Source organism: Amblyomma mixtum, chromosome 5 (genome assembly GCF_055824585.1).
Source record: "Amblyomma mixtum isolate Tamu chromosome 5, ASM5582458v1, whole genome shotgun sequence".
In the NCBI taxonomy this organism is placed as follows: domain Eukaryota; kingdom Metazoa; phylum Arthropoda; class Arachnida; order Ixodida; family Ixodidae; genus Amblyomma; species Amblyomma mixtum.
The window spans coordinates 88,467,857-88,495,636 of record NC_143016.1 but is presented as its reverse complement, the minus strand read 5'-3'; the positions used below and the strand labels follow the sequence as shown (position 1 = coordinate 88,495,636).

Genomic DNA, 27,780 nt, shown 5'->3' with positions numbered 1-27,780 from the left:
ACTTTTTTTTATTACATTTGTTTCAAGCTTTAAAGTGCCAATAGCTTGGGTTGAATGAAACAGATGTGCAGAGAAGAAAAGAGGGGCAGCCACATTTGTGCCCATATATTCATCTCAGTCTCACTTTTTGCTTTTTGTACAGAGGCAATAAATATGTACAATGGAAGTGCTGGAGCGCCAGCAGCAGTCTCTTCGGGCCATGCAAGGGTGCACAGCTCTTGGGGGCAGTCTTCTGGTAGCCTTCTTCCGGAGTCCATGCCTTGTATGCCTTTGTCACCTGCGCCAGTACTGCAAACAAAGAAGATACGGCACAGCTGTCACATTTCGACTATCAGTACAAATGGAACAAAGAGTTGCAACCGTGCCTCTCATTAGGGTCGTCATTACTTATGATAGATTTGCGTAGAAAAGCATGCGGCACAAAGAAGGCCGCACTTCACACGTGATACCAAGTCAAAGGGTGGGAAGGAACTATTAAAAACAAGAGTTGCATCACTGACAGTAGCACAAGACCACATTTTTAGACAATGCTAAACACGTGACCAGAAATGTGCTGCTGAGCATATTGTTTTACAACTATCGACCACAAATAACGAGACCCTTTAAACTCACAGGATCATCATAACAACAACGGTTTACAGAATACATTAGGCACAAACAGTCTACAGCAATAATAAGCCGCTAGGCTCCAGAAAATGCATTCCACTTGCTGTGAGATAAACAGAGCATAGGTTCTCTACAACAGCCAATACATGTGCAGAGTGCTGTGCTGAATGATTTTGCTCACCTGAGCAATCTTGTGGATCTGCTCAACAAGTGCCGGCATGACTGCAGTGACGCTGACGTCGATCAGGTTCTGCATGTAGTGGACTGCCTCTTCATCCGTCAGGTCCAACCGAAATTTGTCTTGCACCTGCGCATTGACCGCCATTTAGAAATGGGCTCTTTTTTTGAGTTGGCTCTTTTATGAGGCAATAATGCTACTGTACAATGCGCTGTACACTACTACACTTCAGATGTTGTTACCAGTAAAAGGGGCTGACAACAGGCCAAAATGTTCAAGACGTGGGGCGACTGGATTTTCCCAGATATTGCCGGAATTGGGCAAGACACTGACAGGCGATCCAAAGATTGTCTCTCTTATATAATTTTAAAGAAAGCAGTAACACTGTTCAGAGTGACACTCCAAGACACTGCTATGTAGATGCATCATTGCAAACACCTTAGCTATTGCCAAAGCCTTCAATGCGTAGTAATATTTCTTGTGTATGTGTGTGTAAGGCGCACACAATTTCATTAATAACACATCATTTCAGAGAAGAAAACACGCAATAAAATTAGGTGTCTATAGTCCTTTAACACATACAATGATGCTGCCGAAATGTGCGAAGGACAAAACGGTGCCTGCATAAAGCCATCGATGAACTCCACAAGCGAGACCACAAGCCAACCTAACACACAGCAAAAGGCGGTGACCTGACAGAGCCAAGTCAACCAACAACTGTAGACACCAGTAATGTCTATGAAAAGTATTCGTCTGAAAACCATAACTTGTCTTTAATGGCAACCTGGCACCCAAAACTGATCACATCTGTTCCACTGCCTCCACTCAACCCTGTGCCATGAGATGATTTGCTTTGTGCTTCCAACAGCATTACAACTCAGGAACATTTATCATGACCTCATATATTTTGATGCAGAGATAACTGCATCATCAGCACCACCTAATGACCACGATGATTTGCAGAGGTTAGCATGTTTCTAAATTTCCATAACAGTGGCCACAGTGTTCGACAACCAGGTACAATTAGAAAGGGTACTGGTATTTTCCTAAGCCAGCATAAGAGATGCAAATAAAGGTTTACAGTTGCTCTCATGTAGAAGCACTAGCAATAGAAACACACATGAATAAAAACACAACAGCTTCAAAGAAATAGTTTAGTTTAGTTTTAGTTTTTTGGGGTTCAACGTCCCACAGTGACTCAGGCTATGAGGGACGCCGTACTGAAGGGCTCCGGAGATTTCGACCACCTGGGGTTCTTTAACGTGCACTGACATTGCACAGTGCACGGGCCTCTAGAATTTCGCCTCCAGCTTCAAAGAAATGGCAATGGGACAAATGGTAAAGCACCACTGCTCAATGTATGTTTCAATCAAGCACTACTTCAGCAGCAACTTTTTGGCAATGCGTTTACAAGTGAACATTCCCATTTTTTTTTTTTGCACAATCATTCAATTTGCCAAATGCATTTTTATTATGCCATTAAAAATGTCAGCAAGAAGTCCTAAAGCTTCACACACAATTAAAAATATGAAGTGACCAACAGAAGTTACTCCATTACTTCGTGACATTCGGACAACTGCTTCCATGATCCTGTAACCGCAAAGCAGTTCGCTAAAAATGCTGAACATGAGAAACGTACCTTCTTCACAGTCTTGTCAGGTTCAAGTGCAATGTCAGGTACGCTTGCGTCAACCATCAGTGAAAACAAATTCAGGATTAGGTTGGCATGCCTGGAATGAAAGTAAAGGGTTTAAACGACACATTAATGATAGCACAAAAAACATAAACAGACTGTAGCTGCCACAAAGGTTTGTATTGGTGGAAGATTTTCAATAAAGCATGCTTACAGGTCCCAATATTAAGATAACGTCATCTGTGGTCATTCCTTTAATGTTGCAGCCATAATTCAGTCGCTGAAACTGAAATACCATTAAACAAGATATCCAATTATAAATTATTCAGTGGTCAGAGGTATACCACGGGATGATCCATGTATACTAATCATGTCTAACGCATAATTGCAAAGAAGAAAGTATGCAGGTAAAACTTGGTGTCAATACTCCTTTAATTCTGCACCTACCTTCCTTTAGTGTCTAGTTAGTGCATGGTTCCAGACGAAGCATAAAAGAACTAATAATGTGAGCAAATGTGTTTTATGAGCGGGTCATATCAGCAAAGGTGACAAAATTACAGCCCAAAACATGTTCACACTGTCAAATGTTCCAGCACTAACACTGCTTTCCCTTTCTTTCTGCACTTCTCCTTCTGAATGGCCGGCAGCATGAAATTTTGCAGCTGTTCTCATGCACATCTATTTTCTTGAGTTGCCCCTCCTCCTTTTTACCTTTCTCTCTCGTTTTTCTTTGCCATTCACTGGCAGCTGCTGTAAATATAACATTAATTTCATGCAGCTCGGGGCTGGCAATAAAAGGCACATACAGAGCCTCATGACAAAAATACTAGCATATATATTATACAGGTCAGAACATGCCCCTCAGGAAAATGAACAGAAACCTGCCACCCTCTATCATGCACTGAAACCTTGGTTGACTGCATATTCAGTACCACCAGGACTCAGCTGGTGCTGCTGGATTGAGTGCCCCACTCGCTGGCAGGGTTACACACCAGAAGCTCACCTGCGTAGATGCAGGAATGCTGTGTAGCACTGCTTGCGAAACTCTTGGTAGTGTTCAGAGTTGATGCCTCCCATGGCCTCCACCATCTCCTTGCTCAGCTTCATGGGGGGTGGCAACGGCTTCGGGTCCCGTCCCAAGATGTAACCAAAGTCGATGTGGAACAGCTTTCCTGGGTAAAAAGGTTCAGGCTGTCAGATGATGCCAGTCTGGTGCCATGGTAACCAGAGGCGACAGCCTTGCTGCCTCGAAAGTCGAGAAAGCTAGCTGGTGATGACCATGATGCCTTGTCTATATACAGTGATAGTGGGAAAACGTTTGCTGCAACCATACAACTTGCAAGCGTGTGTGAGCGTAAGAAATGGCACGTATTAGAGGTGCAGCTCATGCTGCTGTCTCTTAGAATAGTTTAATAAAATTACCTGTTTTCGTCAGAAGCAAGTTGTCTAGGTGACGGTCGCCAACACTGAGGAGGTATGTGATGACACAGTAGCCAGCTGCACAAAAAGGAAGCAAGCAAAAAGGGGACGTGACCGGGATTTAGAGAGCAGATAACACCGGACAATACAATAAGTAAAATTCTGCAAACGCAGTCCAATATAAAATGTTTTCATGCAAGCACATGTTACAGTGGGCTCTAGATAATTTCAACTCGCTTAATTTGAATGACTTCAAACAGATGCTTTGGTCCTCTCAACATCAAGTGTTTCAAAGAGGCTTCTTTTGATTTGAACTGCACATAATTTGAACGAATTTTTGGTCCCCTTGAGTTCAAATTAATTATCTGAGAGTTGATTGCAGCACAAGAACATCTAACAGTGGTTTACCAGCTTTCCAAAGTGCTAAGAGGGCTTGCAGAGATTTTCTTCACCTGCCAGCAGCAAAAATCAAAAACAGATAATTTTTTTTTACTGTACCCATTATACTTCTGCAAAGGAACTGGAGCTGCGTGCAAATCATATATCATGACCTGAAGAAAGGCTTACCTCTACTTTTAAAATCTGAACAAACAGATGCACAAAACTGTGCATATCTGGCAATAGCAGCATTTATTTGGCTGAAACTGGCCGATATTAAACAAATTTGTAGGAGTGTGCAAATGTAGAAATTTTCAAATATGAATTAAATACGAATATGAAAAAAAAAATTTGTTTCCAACATCGAATCGAAAATCAAATATCTGTTGAGTACAAAAATATTTCAGAAAATGATAAACAAGAAAATGGTGTCGCACTTAGTTATTTTTAAATAGTGTATGGTCTTTGCAACTCAAAATAAACAAAACTAAAAATACTCAAAATAATAAAAACAAAAAACATTTTGCACGAGGTCAAGCCTAGCGGCCTAGCAGCATCGGAATGCGATCAGTTCACACAATAAACAAGGGAGAAGAAAGGGAACAGGACCTTTGTACTGTTTTCCTGAAACATTAAACTCAATCGTAGGATATAATATGCCCAGATACTGTTGTTTTTTCCACACAGTCGAAATTATGAATGCCGGCGCAGTATACGATCGCCGCCAATTATTCAGGAATTTTCAAATATTCGGAAATCCTTGAATATCAATTTCTCGAATACGAATCGAAAATGAAATACATTCAAGTCGTATTTTAATATTCGCACATCCTCACAAATTTGCCATGTTAATCAGCTAATAGAATCAATTTATTATTTTTTTTTTTCTCCAAGCTGAATAATGAGTCCTTAAGAGCCACAATGATTGCTTAAAAAGAAGTTTTGCACACCTTGTGTAGCCAGAAACTGAAGAGCTTCAGTTGAGCTAGAAGTAAAGTAACTTCTAAAACATGCATGTGACTCAAATATGCGCACAGAAGTGAACTACGGAACAAAAATATTTGTCACTTTCCACAGGAGGTCGCTTTTGAATAGGCTTGTGCACTTACCACATGACTTCACATAAGTGTCCATGACCTCTGGAGAGATGCCATACGGACCCGTGTCAGAGGGGGCATGTTTTCGGAAGAACTTCTGAATGGTGTCTTCTGTTCTTAGAACGTCGGCAACAGATATTGATTCGATGTACTGCACAAAGCCTGTAAAAGACAATGCAAAAAAACTGTGAACACATGGAAAACTGTCTTCCTTTTTCTTCTTCATTCACTATCCCATCCCACTGCAACACACACAAATGGTGGGATGCTACACTATGCTAAGAATTAGCTTTCAAAAACCACTCCCAGCAGCACTACCTGCCCGAAGGTGATTCTAAGGATCTGCTTGGAGACTGTAAGGCAGTGTCAGTGGCGTAATAGTGGCAGTTAAGGTTCAGTATGACCATGTTGTTTAGCATTCAGAGGTCCACCTGCCATAAGGCATAAAGTAATGAACACCAAAGACATTAAAAGCCTATCATTAATGCAGCTTAAGAGAAAAAGGAGGATATGGTATGACGAAAACGATAACAAATGCAAGATTTAGACTAACGGGTCGAAAACAAGCGAGACTGGCGCAAAAAGGAGGGCAATGCCCTTGATGTAGTTTAGATGAGATTAAAGAAATGACTATGCATATATGCATATGTGCACTCCGCAATAAGTCCTCAGCTCTGAGATATTGCTATGCACAGACTAGTGTACTACGTATCAGCATCAAATGAAACTTGACCAAAAGTTTTTAGACGCGAACTGAAAACTGAGATCTGCACTAGGGAAGCAGAACACTACAGTGGTCGATTTTCCTATCAAAGGCGTAAAGGCCGCTTTCTGGAAGTGTTAATAGGCCATGCCTGTATTTCCTCTCCAGCCGCTAAGATTTTTTATTGATGGTGTTCGCATTTCAGTTTGTTCATGTTTCACTTGGCACTGATGGCACGCTGTACTATGCATTGTTGAGGTACGTGCATAGCTACACTCACATTTATAAATACTGGACATAAAGACAATTTATTTGGCAACAGATCCTTTTCTGAATCCTTAAGTGAGCTTCACCATTCTTCCAACATATTTTTAGAGATACATAACAGTGAGAACAAAAAGTGCCAATTGGCTGTGTTATTAAAAAATATTAGCATAATTAAATGAAACTGAAAAGTTGCTCATACCATGTTTTGTGCTAGTAGCAAGGACGCAGTAAGGAGTCAACTTTAAATCAAGGTTTTCTTTCCTCAGCAACTGAAAAAAAAGAAAAAAATTAAAATTAAATATAAAGTGTAGAACAGACACAGTACTAACAAGAAGCTAACATTAATAACAATGCTGAATAGCACTGAGACACGGGCAATTACAGAATACAATTAGCACAACCCAACATTCTTGCAAACACACTTCTATTGAAGAAATAAACCTAGACACTAATTGAAGAAATAAACCTAGACACTAAGAACGACGCTATAAATTATCGCAGACAAGCGCAAACACAGATGCAAATTTTAGGCACATATAGAATGCACACGTCCTTTGCCCTATGTTGTTTTTCACAGCCTATCACAATTTTCTGGTGGCATTTGGTTATCCTGGCCACACGTTTACCCCAAAGTTGCAATTCTTTACAAATGCTGCTCCTTAAGTTAAACACTATTCAATTACAATAGCTGTAGCGATTAAATATGCTCTTGAATGAGCGAAACAACATCAAGGAAATGAGCATTTCAGGCCAACAATTACAACTTTTTTTTTGTGCTTAACCTAAACGGTTGGCATGAGGATGATTGCATTTCTGTCCTCAATGATGTAACAGGTTTGGGCAAGAAGTTAATCCTCCAAGTTAAAAATCCACAGCAGAAACAAATTTGTAATTCAATACTAAAAGCTCGCTTCAACAGCAATGCTACCAGAACTGCCACAGGGAGAGAGAGTGTTTATATGCTGTGCCTTCACCATGCAACCACTCAACTGCTATGCATGTTCTTTACTTAGGTGCTTGTACCTGGCATGCTCCTTACAACATGGACAATGAGGTGATCTATAATTCATACCTCCATTTAGCTACCTCCAAAGCAAACTGTAAAACAGTCCTTCAATGAAATGGCGATTCAGAAAAAGAAAGTGAGGATTCGGGATGCCAGTCTCACCTTGTCCATCAGTGTGATGGTCTGCAGAATGAGCTGGTCCTGTCGCAGGTCATCCCCGTGTTTGAAGATGGCCACATACTCGCCACCTTCAGCGCCCTCTGCGAGGAAGCTCAGGCGGCATGGCATGAGGGCCGACTTGAACAGTGTTGCCTTGGACGGCACAAGGCCTCGCACCCGCACGCTAGGGTCCAGGGGCAGTAGCAGGGGCTCCGGAAACCGGATCAGCTGCTGGGACTCCTGCTCCAGCAGCAGTGCATGTAGCTTCTCTATCTGCACGTTCAAGATGATGCCACCTTGTAGAAAGGTCACACTCGGCAAAATATTCCTTTCCTCAAAGGGGAAACTGAAAAATTTTTTAAAGCACTGAGCCAAGCATAGTACAAAACAGCTTTTGGACTGACAAGACCTGTTGTATTAGGTATGCCAATTGACAATGTGAAGTCCTCAGTTTCCAGAGAAAACTTTAACAAAATCCCCACCCAACCTCTTTTTTTATCCTCCAAGTCAGCATGCTCTAATGACAGCACAAAAAGGTATCCCCATCCTTAATAAACCATACAGTCTGATCTGTGTTTCCACTGAAAGTGCTATTAGGGAGCAGTCAGTTCCAGCCCTTTCTCTCATGAGACTAGCTAATCATCATCATCATTACCAACAGCTTAAAGGGATACTGAAGCAAAATCTGAAAATTGAACAGAAACGCTGAAAATAGATTCTCGGAATGTGATTACACTGAAATCTAGTCGTCACTGCGCATATTTTTCAGCGGATGATTTTATTTTCGATGTTTCATGAGTGCGCACCAAGCCCTCCCGGCCAGCGCAAGGTGAAGAGCGTGACGTCATGGCACCCTCCCGCGGCGACAAATATGGCGGCGCCCTTCGATGCATGAAACCTCGCTTCGGGCTGGTTGCGTCGTTTTTACTGGCTTCTTCAGCGTGTTCACTGGCCATAAATGGGCCATCGGTCTTTTGCTTCGTCTCCTGTCGCCGATAAGAAAACTTGCGAGTTATAAATTTGCTTTATTTTTTATTTAGAGTGACGATTCTGCCCCCTTTAGGCTAAGAGGGGTGTCGGTTTGTTGACAACCATGCTTCCCCTCCTAACCACCAGATGGCGCCACTAGTCTGTACATCGTCGCGCTTCTGTTTTAAAAGTGAGAATGTTAGAAAAGGCGTAAGGTCCGGAAAAAGTAGCTACATTTAGCGGACGTAAGCGTGCATATGGTTATGGTATGTAGACAGCATCGATTAACATTTTGACATATCTGTGTACGCCGTGCGTGAGCAGACGACAGACATGGAAAAGCCGCGAGTAGCGATGGCAATCGTGCTTCTGCGGGAACGGTGGGCGCGGGGGTGTAATGACGTCTAGTCGCAGCTTCCACAGGCGGCCGCCAGGTGCAACGATACGGCAATAAATCGCGAAAAAAAGCGCGAAAAAAAGCGTGTTATCCGCCTTTTTCGCTAAAATGCTTGTGATATTTATCAATTTTAGCAGTCAAGCTCTTGTTTACATGCAAAAGAGCAGCTCCAAAAGTTTGGTTCAGTATCCCTTTAACTAGATCCACTGCAGCACAAAGGCCTCTCCCAAATCCCTCCAACAAACTAACCTTGTCCTGTGGCAACTGCGACCACCGTATCACTGAAAACTTCCTGATTTCATCCGCCCACATGACTCTGCCACCCCATGCTATATATGCTTGCATTCTGTTGGAAACCAGTCTGTTAACTGTATAAGACACCTAACTTTTGGGTGCATGTTTTCTTCTTAGTAATGATGTGTAAGGCATTTTTATACATTGATTCGCATGTGGTATTCCCCTATGACCATTAAATAATTTATAATCGAATTTCTTCCTCGTGCTGTTTCGGCTTCGTTTTCAACAGCCGGACAATGACTGTGACATCAAAGTATGCTTACAGGTCACGTAAGGCATGAAAAACTGCAATATAATTACTGCTTATACATCTGTTGTCATTCCAGCTCTTGAGGCAGGCTGGCTTTTAGCATTGTAGTGAATTAAAAATCGATTATATCACAGTTTTCTCATGCTTCACGTAACCTATAACCCCTCTTGAGTTATACAGTCATCATTCGGTGTTGAAACTTAAACCAAAACAGCGTGACAGAAAAACGAGACTTTAAATTATTTAGCGGTCGTAGGCAAACACTATATGGTGATTCATGCATAGTAGTACCTTCCGCAACATTGTAGAGAAGAACCTTGCATTTGCATTACATGTCCTGCCTATGCCCATTTCTTCTTGAATTCAAGTAGAATATCATTAAGTAATGAAACAAGCTACAGTGAGGCTAATATAACGTCTGTACTGCACCTTTAAAAAAAAAAAAGAGGGAGAGAGAGAGAAGATGGAAGCACTATTTCCAATACATAAAGCATCTCAAAAAACAGTTTGTAAGTGTGATGTCTTTTTAGTTGCAGCTGCACTATTTTGCCACATTTTATAACACTTTCATCCTTTATAACAGTCATGGGTTGGGCTAGCTGGTGAATCGTATAAACGACAGAAAACAGTGCATAGAAACCCAACAAGAAAGAGATGACGGAGCATAGCGTTAGGCATTTTTCGATCCATATAATTGTATTCTAGCAGTGCAGTGTAACACAACCACTGTCACGGTACCAGCAGATTTATGAAATAGAGAAGCTTTGCTTCTATTCACACAAGCAAGCACAGTAATGCTGAAGCACTAGCAGTCCAAGTTGTAAATCTGCATGCATGAGGTGAAACACAGGTTTCTTTACAAACACATAGGAGAGCTCTTTGAGAAATGCCACAGAGATCACCTACAGAAAGGCTCATAGGTGAGCTCAGGTCATGCCATCGTTGCTTTGCCGTGCACTAGAACTGCAATATGAGGCATTTCACTATAAAAAGTTTTCAGGTTGCCGCTATAGCAGGGCATAAAACGATAAACATTTTCGTAATGATTACTGCAAAACAATCAGGCAAGTAATGTTTAAAAAAGTGGCCATCTGTCACAACAATCCCCACAACAATTTAACAGGGATGAAAGGATTAAAAAAAAAATCAAGATGCAATCAAGGCCAAGGAGTTTGCAAGCATACTAAGAGAGCGCTTTAAAATTACAGCTGAGAAAACTGGAATAACAGCCTACATATTTCATGTGAGCAAACTCAGTATTTTCGAAATTCGCACAGCAAGACAATTACTACTGTGAGCTTACCTTTTTCTGTCGGTTCCCATTCTCTCTGGCGACGATCTTCATTATGTTCACCAAGTGGTTCACAAAGACCTGCTGCTTTTCCAGCATGGACCGCCTCTGTCGGTACTCCCAGTTGCCCTAAAAAAAGCAATGATAATGCAACATAATCAACAAAAAATGAAAAAGGACAGGTAAGAAAGGACTAAACCTGCAGGTAGTTACGCTGCAAACTAAAAAGCCACAATGTTGACTAGTGGGGCAAGCTTGAACATCTCAGTGTTCTGCAAGTTCTAGTGACGACATTAAATGAGTAGCAAAAGTCTCAGCCTAAAGGTTTCTGTAGCAACTGCAAAATTAAGTGACTCTCCTCCTTACATGGGTAATGAAATCTAATAATACTCAATTGCTTCACTGATGCCAGACCAAGTTTCACCTAAAATTTTGTCACATTCTGTCGTACACAAATAGGCAATACACCCCCCACCTTACTGTTACCCTTACACTACCCAGCATACCTGTCATGTTGTACTAAGCAGGACTGAACCAAAATACTTTGGAATTATCTTTCTTTTGTATCTGATCAGAATTGAATTCCCTAACAAGCTTATTACTTCTACATAGCTTATTACTTTTCATGCTCTTTCATTTTGTACATACAGTAAAGCCTCATCCATATGTTCGCAGTTCATAAGATTTCCCAGTTCATACGTTCAAAGTCGCAGTCATAAAAATGTCGCACAGAGTTACACTATCTTTCTCCCGGTTGGTAAGTTCCCAGATAACACGATTTCTCGGCTACTGCTTTTAAAATTTCCACAAATTCTGGTCGTATAATACATTAAGCAACCAACTACAGATGTCCAAACATACAAGTGGGGCGAACCCGAAGGCACGCGACATGAAAAGCGGATGTCACCCATTATGGTGGCTTCTTTGCAGTGCTATGATGCAAGGGAGTAGAAAAAAAAAACAAAAAAAAAAACGACAAATGAAACAGTGCACTAACATACAAAGCCTGTTTATATGAACTCAATATAGTCGAGTCGAGTTTGCTTGTCGGGTAAAAAAACCAGTTGTCGGGTTCGTGTAAACGCTGTCGGGTCGAGTAAAATAAGTAGCAGAGTGAGTTGACTTAACTCGCCTGCAGGAGGTAGGTTAACTCTCTTGACCTGCCCTTCTAAAAACCTCGACGCTAGGTGCTGCTGCGATACTTACACGCTTGAACAGAGTTCATGTAGACAACAAACGGGGCAAATCAGGAGCAAGTCACCTAATCTGACGCTGACTCTACCCGGTCCTGTCGGGTTCATGTAAACAGGGCTACAGAGCAGACCATTCCTGTGGGAACGCGACGTGAACAGCAGAAATGCAGAGACTTCTTCGCATCGAGTTTTGAGGTTGGCACACCTTGCGGTAGCTAGCGTTCGCTGTTTTTGTGTGTTTTAGTGGTGCCAGCCTGCTCACCACATTGCTGGTGCATGCACACATCTCTGCTTCAGCAGCACGCATACACAACATCCACATACACGTGTGCTCACATCCAGCTCTAGCTAAACAAGTGCAGGCATGACCAAACTGCACACAAGATAGTTGGATTCTGTCTTTCTCTTTTAAAATTTCTTTCTTTTGTTTTTGCTCAAACAGCAGCACTGCAAAATACGACAGAAGGGCCCAACAACACCACTCAGTGGCTAAAAGCTGTACCAGATGCAAATGGGATGCAAAAAAAGAAAGAAATGCTGTTTTCCCCACTTCCGTGGAGTCCTCACTACAGTCGTCCACACTTGCAAAGTCACCTCGTCTTCAAGCATCCTCGGCCATGGCTATAAATATTTCCTCCCCTCTGCTGTCAGAGAACCAGAGCGGAAAAAGAAAGAAACCCGAAATGGACACAGTCGTCCCATAAACGGATGCAAAATTTACTGCGGGACAGGAGAGCACGGCCGACTCTTTCCCCAACCCTTGAACCCACCTCTGAGTAAGACATTGTCTGGTATGGCGAAAGGAATTTCAAGGAACAAAGCTTCAACTAGGCCCGGAAGGGACCTGCACTGCTCAAACCATGGGCCGGGTCCATGGGCATGGGCCGGGAAAGGCCCATGCCCAGCCCGGGCCCAGGGAAAATGTGCATTGGCCGGCCAGCGGGCCACATCAGGCTACAATGTTTGGCATGGAAAAACTGATCATTAATTGAAGAAGCCAACCTTTTGAAGGCGGTGCATGAACCTCTTCATGACATTGGTGTACATCTCTTTCACCTTGGAGTCCTTGACCACACTGTCTTGATCATCCGTCTCCACATACAGGTACCTGAGCAGAAAATGAACAGTGTCTACATTAGAACAGCCTTATGGAATATTTCCACACACTTATACACTCTGAATGTCCAAATCTTATTACATGATGCCTAACCACCAAAAGGGTGGTCTGTTAACTTCCCTGCAGATAATCAGAATGGCACGTACCAGTAGAAATAGTTGGCAAGAGCGTCACTAGTGCAAGCTTTGTTGATGAGGAATGTTGCAAGGTCACACTGCAAGCAAGAAACAGGCATTAAGGAAACCTCTTTCTATATCCACTCCAGTGTTCTTCAGAAATTATGAACAAATGAGAGCACAATATTGGAAAATAATCAGAACTTGAAGTGTATTGTGTCTACACAATGAATATTAGTCTTTGATGAGAATAGATCCAACTCACAAAATCAAACTGTAAAATGAGTAAGGGATCTATGAATTTAAAATAGAGAATGACAAATTCCGCATAAATGGGCATTATTAGCCCATTAATGCGCTCGCGTCATACTCTCAAGGCAGAGATTAAGTAAGTCCAATTTCAACGATCTTTGTCTGACCTTGAAAACCGAGCCTAGAACAGAAATCAAAGTGAAAACCGAAGTGCTAACGCACCTAATTTGTATTTGGCGCAACGATAAATTGTCGGCCATGTTTAAAAAGAAAGGTAATAAATTAGGGGTCTGCAAATTATGAGAGTAAATACTGTGTTTTATACATCTAGTCTAGCTCCTTTTGTTTTTCTTTTTAAAAAGGTTCTTCTTTTCTTTGGTTTCTGAGTATTGTTTATTAATCTTTAATGTGTTTGATGTGCTAATAATCAGGACTAAAGGTGTGCAATATTCAAAAGTTCAAGCAGTTTACAAAGAGTATTTGCTATTCAATTCAGTTTGGACAGCACTTTAACCATTAAAACTGTCGAACCTCTTAAACATTCAGAAATTACAAATTTCCTTTCATCTAAACTCGCGACGACGAAACATCGAGAGACTTCCAAACGGAAGTGTCTTGCTCTTTCTTCACAGAACAAATTGGCAGCATGTGGCATAAGCCAGAGAGCGGTAATGCTGGGCCTTGCATAAGATTAATGTGTTGACAGCCATCGACAGCCGCCGTGGCACGGCTGCTACATGATTGCTGGTCACAAAATGAAGTGCAGCAGCACGTGGCATGCCATTTGTCATGGCATGATGCAATCGACAATTAGCTGTGAACCCGACCAGCAGCAATCCTCTCATTTTAGATCACTACGATAAAGAGATCCAGAGCACATGAAAGCGACCCCTGCTTGTGGAGGATAGCGGAACAAGTGATGTTGTAGCCCACATGCACTGCTGAAGTTGTTAAGCGTCGAACACCATGACTGTTCTCAATTTTCATGATTTGGGAAATGAAAACCACGGGTCCCAGGTCACAGAGGACAAGAAAAAAGCATACGACAGGTCAGCCTCGAAGCCAACCTGTGCAATCACACTGGCGAAACCAATAAGCGAAGGGTAAGCGGGCTATACGTGATATGTCTTCAGGGAGCGCGGAAGGGATGGTCAGTTTCGTGAGCCGTCTTGTTGCCTTTTTCCAGTATAGTGCCCTGAGCTTTGGCCCTCTGATAATCAACCACTAATGTCACTCTTCCAGTAAGGAAGTATCTGGCCACCTTTTAGAATGCTTCATGACAGCATTCAGTAAGCTCCTTTGGCATCTGAACGTTAAGTAAAACTGTGATAATAAACTTTTTTTTTTTTTGCTCAATATATAATAGTTATCCAAAAAATGGTAAACAAGTTATTAGAATACAAAATAAAGTTTCAGTATTACTACTACATGATTGCCCCTGCCTATGCTGTTGATGGGTGAAAAAATTTGTCCGCAATGCCATTTCTTTTCATACCTGTGTTCTGGAGAAAAGAATTTGTCCTTAGTTCGAACAATCTGCACTTATATCTGAAAGTATCTGAAAATATTCATTCGATCTGCAACTAATTCTTATTATTCGTGTTCGCTTTGCAACGAATACCCCCCATGTAATACCTTCTCTGTGAGGGCCTTTGGGCATAACGTGGATAGATAAAATTCCCACTATCCCAATATATATAACAAATTATACTTCAATTTGAGTAGCCAGTATACCTCTGATTAGATACCTCTCAAACTTGGTTTGGTTTGGTTTGGTTTATGGGGTTTAACGTCCCAAAGCGACTAAGGCTATGAGAGACGCCGTAGTGGAGGGCTCCGGAAATTTCGACCACCTGGGGTTCTTTAACGTGCACTGACATCGCACAGTACACGGGCCTCGAATTTCTCCTCCAAAGAAATTCAGCCGCCGCGACCGGGATCGAACCCGCGTCTTTCGGGCCAGCAGCCGAGCACCATAGCCACTGAGCCACAGCGGCGGCACCTCTCAAACTTGATTGCGACATCCAAAATCACAGAGTAAGGCTCAGTTTACAAGCTACAGGTTGGCAACCTATACGAACACTTTAATTTCTGGTTTACTAGCTTACACCCTTGATAGTTTAGCAGCTCTAGGTTTTTGTCACTTCAATTTTCAAGCCTTCCTTGCCTGCTCCCTTTTAATTAATGTGCGATATTAATGTGCGAAAACACAGAGCATGACTGATAGCCTCTGTGCCTAAATCACCCAATTGAATCCGACAGTCACCGCTTCAGGGACCCTTTAATACCTCTCATATGCTTCAGCACTTTACCAGCATAGCTTTACACCAAAACAACAAACCAAAAAGAGGTCAAATTTAGCAGAAAGCATACATCAGATTCACTGCCAGGTTGCACAGGCTCCTGCAGGAAGGCATCGTCAGCACTGGCCACAGAGGAAGACATTGGGTTACGCAGGCCATCCGTGAAGGAGTCTATGTGGGAAGCGCCAAGCTCTGCAGATGCTGTGAAGCTCCCCCTGACGAACAAATGAGCTTGTTATAAGTTCAAATGAGGAAGATGTGAAAAACAGCAAATGAAAATGGATTGCATAACAGCAAAAGCTGGCACACCTTAATTTTGAGAGGATATAAAAATCTCAGAAGGTCCAGAAATCTTTCAAGCATACAACAAGGGCACCTTTAATATTATGACCGCCATTTGCCCCTGCTTGACAAGAATAGTTCATTACAATACATCTCGCCACTGGAGTTTTGCTTTCAGTTCCCGGGAGTATAGATACACATACAACTTTGTTGTTGCAACACTCATTGCACGGCTAACCAATCACACAACAGCAGGCAACTATATTGTCTACACCCCTCCGCACATACAGCTAATATCAGACTTGCGTGCCATACTCAAGCAGTGCACAGCAGACAGAAAAAAGAAAAATTAGGCAACAGCAATGGTTGTAAGATGACATATGCTCATGCCCATCTTGCTTGCAAATCAAGAATGTGGCTCTACTTTCACAAGCACTCTGTCTTAACAGCTGTGTTCTACAGGAGCTTCACCCTAACTGCACATGCACACCTTCTTTAGTGCTCAGACACGATTCGGTCAGTGACCTCCCATACTTAAGTGGAAGTGAACAAGGAGCCAAGGGGAACATAGTGGTAAATTCTTTCTGATAATAGAAGACACATTAATCAACTGGCGTTTGTCAATAATTAACCTTATTTTATAGATGTACAGGAATGAGCAACCCGTGAAACATTGCACCAATTCATTTTCCCTCCCTCTGCATATGCTGTGTAGCTGAAAAGCAGTGAAATGCTTTCAATTACTCCGGAACTCCCTCAGATACCATGATTTAATTCATACACATGAATCAATGCACACTGCATTGTTGGGCTTATGAGCAGACAAGGATGGGGAGAGGAAGGATTCATTATGTGGGCTAAGAGGGCCACATGCAGAATAAGAGGGCTCGCACACAACTGCCGTGCCCCCCGTTCGATCACGTTCTATGCGGAACTTGTGATACAACTGCGCCACCACTATGCTCTGGGGTAGCGCTGGTGCACATTCTCATGGTTAGGATGCACAACACGAAAACATTTTAAAGTACTAGAAGGAGAGACAGCTGTCGGTGTAGCTCAGTTGGTAGCGCACTGCAAGCGACATGCAGAAATTGTGGGTTCAGATCCCACTGGTGGTCTTCTCTCCTACTTTCTGTAAAATTATCCTCTATCTAAAGTGATCACACAGCCAACTTCCCCACTCTAATCAACACTGACACAATAAAAAATCTCATTTCCCCATGCTTTCCTTTGTTTCAGGAACTGTTCACACATTTCAAGCTTCATTCGCACTTGTTAGACACACTCAGTCAGAAAAAGTAAGAGCTTCACAAAAGAGCCGGAGCTTCATGGACCACGAAGAATGCATGGACACTCCTTGTGCACCACTGTACTGTGCCACACTACACTGAGCCTAGGAACAAATAGGTGTCAATGTTGATCATGAAAGATCCGGCAGTTTGAACAAGCTACATGCTCCACAACTAAAATGAATTCTAGCTGACTTTTATTCTTTCCGCTCCCAGGAAAAACCCTAGCAAGCACAAAAAACTGCAGATGCTACGCCACCTGCAGCCACAAAATGTACCATTTCACTCATACGTAAGCAGAAAGAGCAACAGAGAGGGCAGGCAGCACGAACCATGGACTAACCTGTCTCCACGCTCTCCGGGCACAGGTCCTGGGTCAGGTTCGATCGCAGGTGGCAAAATAGTGTTGCCGGCAGCAGAAGCTTGCATCACATTAGGGTCGCTGTTGGTCGTGCGCTCATACTTGAGCGCCTGTACAAGCTGTAGCAGGTAAAGCAGCAAGTCGTCGGAGTGGGCCTGCCGCAGCCGAGCCACAGCATAGCGGCGCACAGCGGGGTGGCCAAACTGGGGCCCCAGCAACTCCAGTGCATCGTCTACATCCATCGGCTGCCATGTCCGCACCAGCTCCAGAGCCTGCCTTGCCTCAGGACCCGACTGCCAGTTGACACACTTGACAAACTTGGCAAGAGCCTGCATGGGGCACCACACAAAACAATGCAACCGAATCCTCATCCAGCAGTGAAATCGTTAAATACAAACCATCACGCAACTTCTCACTTGTTAACCAGAACAACAGTGCCATCAGAGAGAAGTGACAAACACACTCAGCATGTTGAGAACATCCTTAACTTAACAGCAAACTTTTCTGTGGAACTGTTATAACTAGGGCCCGAAAATTTAGGCAGTAAAGAACCCCGAAATAGGCAGGCATCTAGGCTCTAAAAAATATTGAAATAGGCGCTATAAAGCAAAAATAGGCACTTTGAATAATACTCTTTATTCAGAAGTACAAGATTTGTAAGTCAAGCACTGAGCGTGCGGAGTCCTCAACTGAAGCAAAAAAGCGCATTCTCAGGTTTTCGAACTTGAAGCTCCTTCGGTTTTCGCTAAGCATAGCCTTGTACTTTAAAAGGCTTCTTTTGACATCGCATGAACTTAGTGGCGCAAACCTAAAACATGAGAGTTGATAAAGGCTTAGGCCTTCAGGTGATGTGGCGTATCATCTCCGCGTAGAAAGACTCTGATTTGGGAAATTGTTTCTAGGCATCTATTTTTTTCTACCAATTGTTGCATCTTCGTAGAAGCAGTAGCGCCCTTTTCTTCCAGTCCCCGAAGTGCTGCGGTACTTCTGCCACTACCTTCAACGATTCATCTATTGAGAGTCCAGCCTTTTCCAACTTTGTCATTCTTTCCGTCAACGTTGAGAAGATTGCACTAATGTATCTCAGGTCTCTTTCCAAACTCGCCTCTTGCTACACTTCGAGATAAACATTTCGTTACACTACGTTCAAGTTAACATTCGAGAAGAACGTTCGGCGAGACCCGCGCCTTTTGTGCGTGCATCGGCGCGTACCTTTCACCATACTTAGACAGATGTCTCAAAATTGAAAAGCGGCACCGAGGACCGAAATGCCGGATTTAGGCATTTATAGGCAAAAAGTGCGGTGAAATAGGTAGTATTTTCTAAAAAATGACAAAAAGGCAGGCAAGTGCAAAAATCCCTCGTTTAGGCTTATAGGCATGTTTAGGCAAATGCCTAAATTTCCGGGCCCTAGTTATAACATAGGCGTTAGGCTAATTTAAAAATGCTAATGGCCTTCACTATAAAAACTTCGGGCTCTATGGTTTGAAACTGCATGGCTGTATGGTTTGAAGAACTTATGTCATTGAATGCCCTCCTTTGAAAATGGAACCATCGCTGTCAATTCTTGGCCCTCAATTTAGAAAACATAATTCCTTAATTCCTTTGTTCACTAGGCCTAATTAATTACTTTTTCATGCTCCTCCAAGCTTTACTACATTTAATGTATTAAATCAAAGTGTGTCCACCATCAATGCAAAAGTGAACAGAAAGTGGTCACCTTCTTCTGGCTCTGCAAGTAGAAGCGAAACTTCCACACCAAGTCCTGCTCTTCTGATGTTAAAGCTTTGGTTGAAGGGTAGTTCACAATCACCTGCGCCACAAGAAAACAAGATGCTGGTTGAAGCACGCCGTAAGCGATGTTCCAAAAAAAAGACACAAAGATGCTGTCTTGAGCAGATAGCATAATAGAACACAATTCCAACCACAGCTGAGGCTTAGAAAGCATAGTAAAAAAAAAAAAAAAAAACAGATAGCAAAAAGAAAAACGTAACAGAGGTAATGAAATCCAGTGGCAAAGGCAATTAAGGACTTTCAAGACAGCAACAAGATTTTTGTGGCAATATAATAGACTGCTATTTCATTCCAGCAATACTTTCTAGTGAAGGCTTGAACACAAATACACTCAATAAAGGGCAGCTTGAAGACAACGAGAAAAAAAGGAAGGAAAATAAACTATCAATTTCAGAAACCAACTGCATCAAACAATGTTTCTCTTTACAGGCGGGGCTAACTTATTTTGCTACTAAAACACCAGAGACAGGTGCCTCATGTCCACCAGCATTCTATCTAAGCTGCAAGATACCCTTCTGAAAGCCATGAAACTTCTAACAAGCACATGGCAGAAAAGGTGTACACTAGAGGATTGTTACACTGCATCAACTGGTGCTACCTACTGCCCAGCTTCAACAGAAACTAATTTTTTCATACTGCTAAGCAAGTGAACAAGTCAGAAGGAATGTGGCTCCACACCTGTAATCACATCAGAATGGATAAGGCAAGAAAACCAGCTGGCTTAAACATTACAAGACCTTCTTCCGTCCAAACATCCATGCACTCACATTGAGCTGGTCCCGAGTGGCAGCATTCGGTTTGAGGTCCTTGTCGGTGAGGCCTGAGCGTAGACTACGTGATAGCTTGTGATGCTTGCTTTCCACCAGATTCTCCTGCAGACAAGCATGGAAACAGGCAGTGTTAACACTTTCTGCCATCTGGCACTCAAGTGAGGCGAAACAGTACAATAAACATATGCAAGCAACAACGAATAAAATAACCATAAAAATAAATAGCTCAAACAGTCAGCTTTTGCAGTAACCATCGTCAACGACAGCCTAACTATGTCCACTGCAGGACAAAGGCCTCTCACATGTCTCTCCAATTAATCACATCCATCCACCAGCTTTCCCTCATCCCTTCCTACGCTTGCCCTCTCCTCCAATCCACTCTGTTACCCTAAAGGACCATTGGTTATCTTTCCTTTTTATTAAGTGCCCTGCCCATGCCCATTCCACCCACTTAATTTCAACTAAAATATCATTAACTCGCATTTATTCCATGGCCCACACTGCTCTCTTCCTACCTCTTAACATTAAGCTATCATTTTTTCTTGCCATAGCTAACTGTGCTGTCCTCAATTTAAGTTCAAGCATTTTTGATAGCCTTACCTGCGGCACATAAACTTTGAGGCTAATGAAAAATCCTTTGCAATATAAGTGGACTGCTTTGTGGACTAAAGAGGATGCAAAACGAGCTTAGAATAGTGCTATAATGGCAGTGCCTTTGACTTGTAGCAATGTTGTCACTGGTTGTACAAGCCGATTGATTAGCAAAGAACAACCAAGAGGAACGGTTCCTCAAGAGCAGTGCATAAAGTAGTGTGCCTCGGGGCTATTTTCTATGATAAAGTAGAAACAGCTCAAAAAATATGACAACCGGATGCAGAGATCTGTGACAGTAAAATGAATAGTAGAGAACATGTCAATGTTTCGAAACAATGAAACACTCAGTAATGTACTGAAGAACTGATGCACTTACGGGCGCAGACATATAAGAGTTAAAATAATGAGGGTTTCCACGCTGTGCACAAAGAGCAAGAAGAGCCCTGTCAACAACAGCAGTGATGCCAAAAGAAACTCATCACAATAGGTATGACAACATGCTTATGCCTACCCACCGCGGAGGGCTGCCGCTGAAGCCATATAGGAAGCTTGCAGTCAAAAGCAAAATATGCCTTCCAGGTCATGTTTGCCGTTTGATTACTAGATAACAGGAAATAACGTTTTACCAGTTCTAACAGAAGACAGCGGCGCACTGCTGTGCAGCAGTCACGCAACACCAACTCCCGTGGTTTCCTTATCACACACTGAGTGTTATGCCATGCACACCAGTACTTTCATGAGTTCATGCCTGATTATCTCAAGGCTACATCCTTGGGCAATGCTAACAGTTCTTTAGACAGCAAAACAATATTTAATGGCAACTTTCCTTAATGAGCACCATATAGTAAAAGGACAGCACCACTTCATTTCAACAAAGAGTTGACTTAAGAAAGGGATTAAATTAAACCCCTATGCAAATGCATAAGTCAGAAATTGGCACCACTTTTCAGTGCATCCGTTGTCTGTCAGAACACTGTACTTGCACAGACACAAATTATTTTTTTAGCATTATTATGCATTACACATTTCAGCGTTACACAAAAGGCATTACAAAAGCAGCAAAAAAAAGGCAAGCCAGTTTATCAAGCAATGCAGAGCTTTGACCTCTGTGACTAGAGATCCACAATTTGGGCCAATATGATGTGTTTTGTTATGTTAAATCTATTCATTGATATGACAGCTGAAATGGTAACTCAGAATAAGCTACTTCCTTGATATATGTATGGATGCTCCACAATACAGAAGGAGAAATTCAACACTAGGGAGTACGAAAGTGGTGAAGAAACCCTTACAAGGGAGACATCTGGGTCCGGCACAGTTACGATCTCAGCAGGTAGGCTTGCTTGGCATGGGTCGTCTCCATCCTTGATGCAACAAAGGAAAAGCAAAAGTTATAAGATACACCATATCATGTTCCTGCCCATCAAAGATACACAAAAGCCCCGCATATGCTATACACGAGAGACTTATCTAACTTATCCAAAAGTGGAGACGGCTTTCCAAAACATGCGCACATCTTCAATGCTTAACTCCTTCTTACACCCTCTCCCATGACACAGGCATATGCCAAGCACCCTGGTTTTCATCACCCCCACTTCCTCCCCCACCCCTTCACCCCCCAAAAAAGAGAGCTTTAGCTTTCCTATAGACCATCCATTGAGGGCTCCCTGATGTCACCACACTGTGAAACCAGTTTGCAACACCCCGGAGAAAAGGTCTATGACTGGCTATCAAGGCCATGAAAGCATGCCAGCTCTGATTAGCGATTGCAAATCTCACTCAATTTTGGTGCTAAAGCTCTTAATGACTCCATTATTACCACTCATTGGCTTTGGTCCAAGACTCAGGACACTACAAAGACCTCTGCAGACTGGAAAGTGGCCCTGAAATGAGTAATCACCAGTCACCAGCTCACCTTTTCAAAATAGATGACGGTGTACTCTTGATCACGGAACACAACCCTGGGGAACTCAATCATGAGGAACATTTGGTTGGAGCTTGATTTTTCCTTGCTGTTCACAACCTCTATCTCGCGAAAGGTGAGCCTGTCAAGCCAGTCAACCTTCAGCAGGCGGCCATTTCGGTGCTTTTTGCTTAGCTGCGAGTGAACCGGAAAGAGAACCAGGCAGCTTTTATAAATGAGATATTGTGCAACAATCATGAAAAAGAAAACAATCAAGTGCAATTGTAGCATGAGTTGACTGAGCGGAGTGAACGACTGCCTAATGGATTAGCCAGCACTCCACAAAATGAAACAGCAGGTAAACTCAGGCATTACAGCAGAATCTGTGCACATGGCACAGTGCTCAAGCCAAAGAACATTTTGCACTTCCCACAATCTTTACAGAGTTCTTAGGTGGTGGTGGTGGTTTGTAAATGTACAGGCGGGATTAGCCTTACAATGGCCTGTCAGCAACTGCTCCGCCCAAGTCACTGATTGAAGAGATTGCGTCCCTACCACTGACCCATAAGACCAGTGTCCTCTAAAAACTTCAGCAGTGTTCGCGACGCTATCGTCGCTCAGTTTGAGAGCCCTCAGGGTACATGATGCGTGAGACGCCGTCCATGTGAACGTTCATTTGTTATGCAGAATAACAAATCACAACTGCCCTTGAAAATAGCGCCCTTTCAAGATGTACACAATGAACCAAGCCTGCAAAGTAAACAGTAAATAAAAGATACTGAAATCAGACATGCAGGTTGAGTGGTAATTTGTCTAGGGATCACAAAAGTGCACTGTAGAAGAGAGACACAATCACTTTCTCTGCCACTTGTGCAAATTGTGCACGCATATCCCTTTATGCAAGTCAAAACATTTTCTTACCTTGACAAGCCTTGTCATCTGTTCTTTGGAGCCAAACGCTTTGCCCGGAGTCTGTGTCTTGCTACTACCATCTGCCTCAAAGCCCAGCCAAAGACGCAGGTCATGGATACCCTGACGCATTGCCCTATCACCAAGACAGAGAGAGATGCATTTGTTTCTTTGTTCCAAAATAGTAGTGCATAAAGTGTTGAAAGAAAAACTATAGGAAAGCTGAATTCTTTTGCTACTGACAACCCATCTAGCCTAACAACAAAAAACTTTGCACTGTTTGACTTTCATTTACACTCCGAGCTACATAGCCTTGTGCACTTAAGCAAGCTCTGAGCAGATAAATTCCATGTTAAGTTGGATTCTCCTCAATTACTGGCTCTTATCAGTACCAGCAGTTATAGTGCATTTCCAGGACAGAAGCAGTGAACTGGAACACTAAAAAACGCACCAACTTACCCATATTTCCCAAATATTGTGACTGTTGTGCCCCCTACAGGAATGCTTTTACGAGGACCATACACATCCCACACTGTCAAGGCCAGCACAGCATTACGTGGCAGGTCGCTGAACTTCAATGGCAGCTTTAGCCATTCGTTCCAGCTGCATGTAGACACAGCAAGTGAAAGTCTGTACAGCGTACAAACAGGGGCTACAAAAAGACATGTTATGAAAACCTTTCACCTCTTTAGCAATCCAAAATAATACATGACATACTCATTGCCAATATCCTTAATGCCTGGAAAAGTTCACCCTGTTTATCATTCAGAACACAAATTGATACCTGCTGCACAAAATAGGTAAAACGTGGCCAAATTGAAACAGATTCACAAAGGAAGCAGATGCTGACAGTCATGAACACAGAATGAGAAGTGACCACATATATGCACTGCATCCTTTCTTTTTTTTTTTTCCTTTGTGTTTCTTGTTATAGCATCACACTCTAATGTGGACCAGTTACATACAAGAGTGAAGGCTTATAAGCATTTGCAGACCATGATCAAAGTATAAGCAGCATAAAGAATAGACATGAGAAAGAGTGCACACAACACTGCACTGAGCTTACAACAGCACAGTGTTGTAAGCTTCGTTTCCATTGCCTTTCTCTTTTCATTATACTTTTTACCCTTGAATAGTGATGTACCAAAGAATATTTTTTCCTCTTGAGGGGGTTGGCAAATGTTTTTCTTTCAGGGAGGGGTTGAGGAAAGCACTAAACTGCCCACCTTATGTGGCGTTGTCCACACTTTAGTGGAGGAGTTGAGGGGTTTTCAAGCCCAGCAGACTCTCTAGGTGAGAAGTGTACTGGCCAGACTTCGCAAAAACCAAACATAGCACTTTTACAAAATGAAATGCTGGAATGATGTTCACAGGCATCTCAAGCGTTTTATTTACACTTCTATGGAGGCATTCAGATGTGCCACAAGTGTCAGGGCTGTTTTCTATATGAAATATCTTTCAGGAGGGTGGTCACAGCTTTAGAGACAAATTTATCTAAGTAGTGCCTGGCAAATGAGCCTAATTCTGTGCTCTGCACCTCCAAGGAAAAACCTAATTACTAGAAGTAGGCTCTATCAATGGCGGCAAATGTACTTCGAGGACTTACGAGACTCTCTTCTGCATTTCTCTCACATGGAAAAACATACACAAACAAAAGACTCACTTCCAACGTGTGGTGAAGGGTTTGTATGAGGTCTGGACGGGCAGGGCTAGTGGTTTTCCCCCTGAGAACACCTGACAGGATACAACAAGGTCCGATCGGTTCTCATCATAGAGGCTTGAATGCCTCAGCATGGGGTCATTCAGCAGTGCCTGGTGGCTGGGCCTTTCCCTTGTGCCTTCAAGTGTACCCCTGGAAAGTGACAGGCAACACAACCATCACCCTAGGCCTTCCAGTCAGGACCCATGAAAGACTTTAAAGGCCAATTCACAGCAAAATGACAGCAAAAAGCAATAAGCAATTTTGCAGGCACTTTTAAGTGAGCCGCTAAGACTAGGAACACACTGTACAGTCGGGTGCTCCATGGCAACTCAGTGCAACACAAAGAACACAAACTGAAAGCACAGGTAGATCCTGACTAACATTAACATCAGCTCTGGCTATGGTAAAAAAATCAACTTTCTTTTGGACAGCATAGAACACAAGTTAAAGACCTGCTCTATACTATGTCCAATACTGCACCCTGCTCTAGCAACTAGGAAAAACTACAAAACAGCACGAGAAGCCACAGCAAGCCCCTTTCACCTAAAGCCCTTCTGATAGCAATGAAGAAAAAAATTGAGTTACAGCATCCAAGCAGCGCACAGTGAGAAAGCATGTCCCAGTGATTTCTGTCAGGGGCAGATTTATGAAGGCAGGGAGACCACCAGGTGAGAAATTTATGAATGAAATACCATGCTGAACCCAACACTTCTGTGGAAAAATGTCCCAGACATACATAGTTCAAACAGAAAGAATTGCATCCCCCCCCACCCCTCCCCTTCGCGCGAACCATCCCCTCCATGAATGGCCTATAAATCTGCCCCTGCTTTATCTGGTTTGTTTACCACTCAGACGTATGTGAGACCTGCATGTGAAGAGAGAGCCACGCATGTTTCATACTTTCTTGTAAATAGTTTCCATAAGCTGCACATTTAATTTTTACACAAGAAATAAAAAGGCACACATGAACTATGCCTGAGCTTACATGCAACATGCACAATCGGACAAAAACGAGTGCAGGCAATGCAGACTTCCCATGGGTTTTTAAGTGGCGCTACGGGTGTGGATAAAAGTGGCACTACGGGTGATTCTCCTATGATTCTTATTTTCATAAGAATTTTATTTTCATAAGAATCATAGGAAAAGACACATATTTGAGAATGCCAAACCGTCAAGCAAAACCACGAGTGAGTTAGCTGTCTGCCTTCGATCTAGTTCCCAAGCCACCAAGGTAAATATCCGCCGTCAGCTTTCTGTGGCACCTTATCACGTGAATCTTTGCTATTTCATTCATATTCTAAAGGATTTTGTGTTATGGTTTAAAAAAAAAGGCATATAAAATACTGGGTACATATTTCGTCGGACATCTTAACGAACAAGTGCGATTCGGGCTCTAGGGCACAGCCTTTGCATGGACTGAAATCCTGCTGCCGATTTCGCATAAACTGACGCACCACAACGAAAGAAACTACGGAACGATATCGGAAACGTTGTGAGTCAGTGCTGCCCCAGAACGAATGATTTTGCCTGCACGCTGTCACACACACGCCGGCCACGTTTCGCAAACACTCTTATCTCGATCACCACAGCAGGTGTTTAGCGCAAGCGGGAGAAAGGGAGCACAAGCGCCTTCTTACGCAGAGAGGCGTGTAACGGATTCTTCGACCGCCTTTATCTCCACGTGAGAAACACGGAGCCAAGATCGCCCTTTAAACCGGATTCTTCTACGCGACCGGATTATCTTCTCGGCGTCGCTCTGTTCGAAAACCAACCGCGAACAGCGACGACTCAGAAGAATTACCCTGACGCCTGTCTCTAGCAGCTACGACCCGCGGAACATACTCAAAGACGCGATCGTGGTTTGCACAGCGACGCGCAGCACAAGAGCTTGAACAAACGGTACGGGTACGTTGACAGGCGATCGGAGCGTCACGGGTATGCAGCTGCGAGCGTAAACACAAAAGAGGGAGCGGGCCACAGCTGTTGTAGAAGGGCTTCTTGTCGTCAAAGCCTGAAATGGGGATTTTTTTTAACACTGTGTTCTCTGCAGACCTGACCCGTGTGCCACGTTCAAGAAAGCCTGCAAACTATGGTTACATCCTGACAGGAAATACGGCACGGGTTCAGGCAACTGTAAACGTTACTTGAAAAAAAGCGCAATGAACAGCTGATAGCTATTAGTTTCAGAACACCCCTTTTTAGAATATGGCTTGCGTCAAAACCACATCATCCATAGGCAGTTTAGGCTCATAAAGTAAGAAAATATGTGAATGCTTTCATACTCACACTTTAATTTTAAAATTTGTGTCCAAGTCACAGCTGTAAATATGCCGAAAAGTCTGGAGCGACTCGGACTCCTCTGAGTACGCCGCCATGTTTTGTGATACTGCTCCGCAGTAAGTACAAAACAATTACGTTATTAAACATGCTTTAATAAAAAAAATAATTTTATTACAAGCGTTTTCATGTAATTTAATGCAATATTGCAATTGTTTCATTTTTATAAAATAGTTTGTAAGTATTTATTTGCTGCGAACCTTGTGCC

At 42.8% G+C, this 27,780-nt stretch overlaps 1 protein-coding gene across 1 annotated transcript; it reads right to left on the bottom strand.

Moving 5' to 3' along the window:
* Window positions 1–70: 70 nt before the first annotated feature.
* On the bottom strand, window positions 71–27,634 carry Pi3K59F (phosphatidylinositol 3-kinase 59F). Its single transcript, XM_089545485.1, has 21 exons — window positions 27,522–27,634; window positions 25,197–25,385; window positions 23,993–24,136; window positions 23,546–23,669; window positions 22,637–22,819; window positions 22,014–22,085; window positions 20,125–20,229; window positions 19,284–19,376; window positions 17,546–17,892; window positions 15,702–15,846; window positions 13,107–13,174; window positions 12,846–12,951; window positions 10,663–10,779; window positions 7,450–7,719; window positions 6,481–6,550; window positions 5,324–5,473; window positions 3,840–3,914; window positions 3,421–3,589; window positions 2,424–2,514; window positions 788–913; window positions 71–288 (listed from the first exon to the last, which is right to left on the bottom strand). The coding sequence occupies exons 1-21, from the start codon at window positions 27,608–27,610 to the stop codon at window positions 274–276; spliced, it is 2,748 nt and encodes a 915-aa protein (XP_089401611.1). The 5' UTR covers window positions 27,611–27,634; the 3' UTR covers window positions 71–273.
* Between the last annotated feature and the right edge of the window lie 146 nt (window positions 27,635–27,780).

Excerpts from the sequence above, each read along its gene's own strand:
- Pi3K59F (XM_089545485.1), bottom strand. The coding sequence starts at position 27,610 with ATGGCGGCGTACTCAGAGGAGTCCGAGTCGCTCCAGACTTTTCGGCAT. Across the intron at positions 15,847-17,545 it reads CCCGGAGAGCGTGGAGACAG|GGGGAGCTTCACAGCATCTG; the intron begins GTTAGTCCATGG and ends TTTGTTCGTCAG. Across the intron at positions 12,952-13,106 it reads CTTGCCAACTATTTCTACTG|GTACCTGTATGTGGAGACGG; the intron begins GTACGTGCCATT and ends TTTTCTGCTCAG.